We start from the raw sequence: 586 nt of genomic DNA on the forward strand, positions 1-586 counted from the left end.
TGCAGTCCCCGCTGCTCCCCCAGCGGCTGGGCGATCCCGTCGCCAGCTCCCATGAGGGCCCCTGCGACCAGCTCAGCCCGCTCGGGTGGCCGCAGCATGCTGGGGCAGGGCAAGACGCCAGAGCACCCTGTCGACAGCCGAGTCCTCCTGCCCAAGCGCTGCCCCTGCCGGCTCTCTCTGCCCGCTGAGCTCCCTCTGGCCCCGCTGCATCTGTCCCAGCACACAGCTCCCCACTGCCCTGCGCCAAACCCCCCGCACCCTCCTGCAGCGGCCAAGCACCACGAGCCACTCTTGGGACTACGCAGCATCTTTGGCCAAAATGGTGCACGGCTGCAGCGTCTCGCCAGCCTCCTGGCACAGGGCTGATCCGCCACTCTGGGTGGCGGGGGCTTCTGGGACAGAGCCCACCCGGCTGCTGCCTGCGCTCCCCGCCGTGGCCTCTCCCCAGCCCAGGCCTTGCTTCCCAAATTCCCTCCCTGAGCACCACACAAACTGCTGACTACAGCCCCCTTCCCTGTGAAGCTGCGCTCTGCCTACGCTGCTCCTGCCCGGCAGCACCGCCGCCACCCGCAGCCCGTCCAGAGGG

The 586-nt window shown here is 70.0% G+C and overlaps 1 protein-coding gene across 1 annotated transcript in view; it reads right to left on the reverse strand.

Annotated features, from left to right (window-relative positions):
- Positions 1–59, reverse strand: part of MPV17 (MpV17 mitochondrial inner membrane protein) — a 4,785-nt gene extending 4,726 nt beyond the window's left edge. Inside the window, exon 1 of the mRNA XM_009895774.1 lies at positions 4–59. Within this exon, the coding sequence (XP_009894076.1) occupies positions 4–53 (50 nt within the window). The 5' untranslated portion in view covers positions 54–59. The remainder of the gene's footprint in view (positions 1–3) is intronic.
- Between the last annotated feature and the right edge of the window lie 527 nt (positions 60–586).

Source organism: Charadrius vociferus, unplaced genomic scaffold, assembly GCF_000708025.1.
Source record: "Charadrius vociferus isolate BGI_N301 unplaced genomic scaffold, ASM70802v2 scaffold1412, whole genome shotgun sequence".
NCBI lineage: Eukaryota > Metazoa > Chordata > Aves > Charadriiformes > Charadriidae > Charadrius > Charadrius vociferus.